Raw genomic sequence first — 3,050 nt, 5'->3', positions numbered from 1 at the left:
CTGCTGCTGCTGTGTTGGGGTGCAGGCGGCAGCCGTAGGAGCTCTGGCGGTGGTGCAGCAGCAGCAGCAGGTGATGAGGAGACAACAAACGAAGAAGCATTCGCTTTGCTGCTGCCGCTGCAGCCTGCTGCTGCTCCTGCTTGTCTTTGCCCCGCTCACTGCAGCAGCGCAGCAGCAGCAGCAGCAGCAGCAGCAGCAGCAGCAGGTGGCGGCGGTTTGCTGCTAGCTCGTGCTGCTGCTTCTCCTGCAGCAGCAGCAGCAGCAGGAGCAGCATCCCCATCACACTCCCCATCACCGCCACCAGCAGCAGCGCATCACCAGCACCAGCAGCAGCAGCAGCAGCAGCAGCAGCAGCAGCAGCAGCAGCAAGAAGCAGAGGAGACAGAAGAAGAATACGGAGACAGTCAGGGAGACGATGGAGACAGCAACAAAACAGACGAAGACTACAGGCAAAGGAGAAGGTCCTATAGGATGCAGCTAGCAGCAGAACAATATAACAGATAAAATGCTGCTGCAGCTGCTGCTGCTGCTGCAGCAGCAGCAGCAGCAGCAGCAGCAGCAGCAGTGGCAGAAGCAGGCAAAGGAGAAGGTCTTATAGGATGCAGCTAGCAGCAGAACAGTATAACAGATAAAATGCTGCTGCTGCTGCTGCTGCTGCAGCAGCAGCAGCAGCAACAGCAGCAGCAGCAGCAGCAGCAACAGCAGCAACAGCAGCAGCAGCAGNAGCAGCAACAGCAGCAGCAGCAACAGCAGCAGCAGCAACAGCAGCAGCAGCAACAGCAGCAGCAGCAACACCAGCAGCAGCAGCAGCAGCAATATAGATGCACCTGCAAGAATATAGATGCAACAGCAAACGCTGCAGCAGCAAAAGGCGCAGCAGCAAAAGCTGCAGCAGCCAGCAGCAGGAGCTGCAGCAGCAACAACTGCAGCAGCAAGAGCTGCAGCAGCAAGTGCTGCAGCAGCAAGAAGCACAGCAGCAAACGCTGCTGCCCCCAGGAGCAACTGCTGCAGCAGCAACAGCAGCAGCAGCAAGGCTTGCAGCAGCAAAAGCAGCAGCAGCAGCAAGAGCTGCAGCAGCAGCAGCAAGAGCTGCAGCAGCAGCCGCAAGAGCTGCAGCAGCAGCCGCAAGAGCTGCAGCAGCAGCAAGAGCTGCAGCAGCGGCTTTTGCTGCTGATCTTCTGTTGCTGCTGCTGCTGCTGTTGCTGCTGCTGCTGCTGTTGCTGCTGCTGCGAATTGCGAGACCTTTTGAACCCCCTTAATTGGGGTTTATACTCCTCAGGGTTTAGGGTTTAGGGTTTGGGGTTTAGGGTTTAGGATCCAGCGCTCAGGGTTTAGGGTTTGGGAGCAGAGAAAGGGTTTAGTAGGGTTTAGGGTTCGCAGTTTAGGGTTTGGGTCCGTAAGAACAGAGAATGGGCTAGGGTTTAGGGTTTAGGGTTTGGGGCCGTGCAGACAGCGAGGGTTTAGGGTTTAGGGTTTGTGTTTAGGGTTTAGGGTTGTTCGGCTCAGACAAACAAAGTTATATATAAATGTTAGGGTTTAGGGTTTATAAATATATTTATATTTATACATAGTTATTTTTTATTTATATTTATATTTATATTTATTTATTTTTTATTTATATTTATATTTATTTTTTATATGAATGGGTTAAGCACCGCAGTGTCTGTACACTGCAGCTCCTGAGTTTTTGCTGCTGCAGTTGCTGCTGCTGCAGCAACTGCAGCAACGTTTGTCGCTGCAGCAGCAGCAGCAGCAGCAGCAGCAGCTGCAGCAGCAGCAACCGCTGCAGCAGCAGCAGAACGAACGAAGCAAATTGGGGTGTATGCATGCCGCATGCAGCCCCAAAGCTGCATGCGGTGTACATACACCCCGCTTCTGTTTGGGGCTTTTTGCGGGGGCCCCGGGGTGTATGTACACCTCAGCGCTCACCTATCCGCGTTTTCTATGGAGTTAGCTAGCCGCATAATACAGCTAGCTAGCTAGCTAGCTAGCTAGCTATCCGCATACAGCTAGCTAGCTAGCTGGCTAGCTGGGTTGTACAGCTACCCAGCGAGTTAACCAGACCATACGGCTAGCTAGATAGCTAGCTTGTTGTCTAGCTAGCTAGCTAGCTAGCTAGCTAGCTAGCTAGACAGCTATGTAGCCAACTTGCTAGCTAGCTAGCTAGGAAGCTCACTTGGCTCCCCAGCTAGCTAGCTAGCTAGCTAGCTAGCTAGCTAGGGAGCTCATCAGGTAATCTATCTGGCTATCGAACTAGCTATATAGATATCTACCTAGCTAGCTATCTAGATATCCACCTAGCCAGCTAGCTAGNGCTATCGAACTAGCTATATAGATATCTACCTAGCTAGCTATCTAGATATCCACCTAGCCAGCTAGCTAGCCAGCTAGCTAGCTAGCTAGCTAGCCAGCTAGCTAGCTAGCTAGCTAGCTAGGTGGTGGAGCTCAATAACCGTGAGGCTGGTGTGCGGTGGTGCCGCGGGTTGGTGACCCCCCGACACCTCCTGCAGTCATTCATCTTTTTTTGCTTCTGCTGCTGCTGCGCTGCTGCTGCTGCTGCTGCTGCTGCTGCTGCTGTTGCTGCTGCTGGTGTTGCTGCTGCTGCTGCAGCTGTTTTTGATTCTATCTGTTGTGCTGATTGAGTCTGTATCTTCTGCTGCTGCTGTTGCTGCTGCTGCTGCTGCCTTGAGCTCTGTTTCTGCTGCTGCAGCACCAGCAGCAGGAAGACACACACGCCAGCTGCTGAGGGGGAGCTGCTGCAGCTGCTGCACCCTGCTGCGGAATATAAACAACCAACACAAACCTGCAGCACATACAACACACATGCTGCTGCTGCTGCTGCTGCTGCTGCTGCTGCTGCTGCTGTGATTGCTGCTGCTGCTGCTGCTGCTGTTAGCCTTGCTGTTGTGGTTGCTGCTGCTGCTGCTGCAGCAGCAAGGCTTCTCTACGCTCTACCTCTTCGTGCTATTTCTGCTGCTGTTGCTGCTGCTGCTGCTGCTAGACGTTGAACTTCCTGCTGCCAAACCCTAAACCCTAAACCCCAAACCCTA

General features: G+C 53.4%; 2 protein-coding genes across 2 annotated transcripts in view; one reads left to right on the top strand and one right to left on the bottom strand.

Moving 5' to 3' along the window:
- EMH_0050140 (uncharacterized protein) overlaps positions 1-100 on the bottom strand; it is a gene marked incomplete at both ends in the record, with an annotated part of 783 nt that extends 683 nt beyond the window's left edge. The window contains one exon of the mRNA XM_013496604.1: positions 3-100. Within this exon, the coding sequence (XP_013352058.1) occupies positions 3-100 (98 nt within the window). The remainder of the gene's footprint in view (positions 1-2) is intronic.
- Positions 101-633: 533 nt separating this feature from the next.
- Positions 634-3,050, top strand: part of EMH_0050120 (uncharacterized protein) — a gene marked incomplete at both ends in the record, with an annotated part of 2,954 nt that continues 537 nt past the window's right edge. Inside the window, 3 exon segments of the mRNA XM_013496603.1 lie at positions 634-723; positions 727-1,180; positions 1,677-1,820. Of these exon segments, the coding sequence (XP_013352057.1) occupies positions 634-723; positions 727-1,180; positions 1,677-1,820 (688 nt within the window).

The sequence above is a fragment of the Eimeria mitis genome, genomic scaffold (assembly GCF_000499745.2).
Source record: "Eimeria mitis Houghton genomic scaffold, Emh_scaff2192, whole genome shotgun sequence".
Classification (NCBI taxonomy): Eukaryota; Apicomplexa; class Conoidasida; order Eucoccidiorida; family Eimeriidae; genus Eimeria; species Eimeria mitis.
The sequence above is the reverse complement of the archived record's forward strand: the minus strand, read 5'-3'. Positions and strand labels throughout refer to the sequence as shown.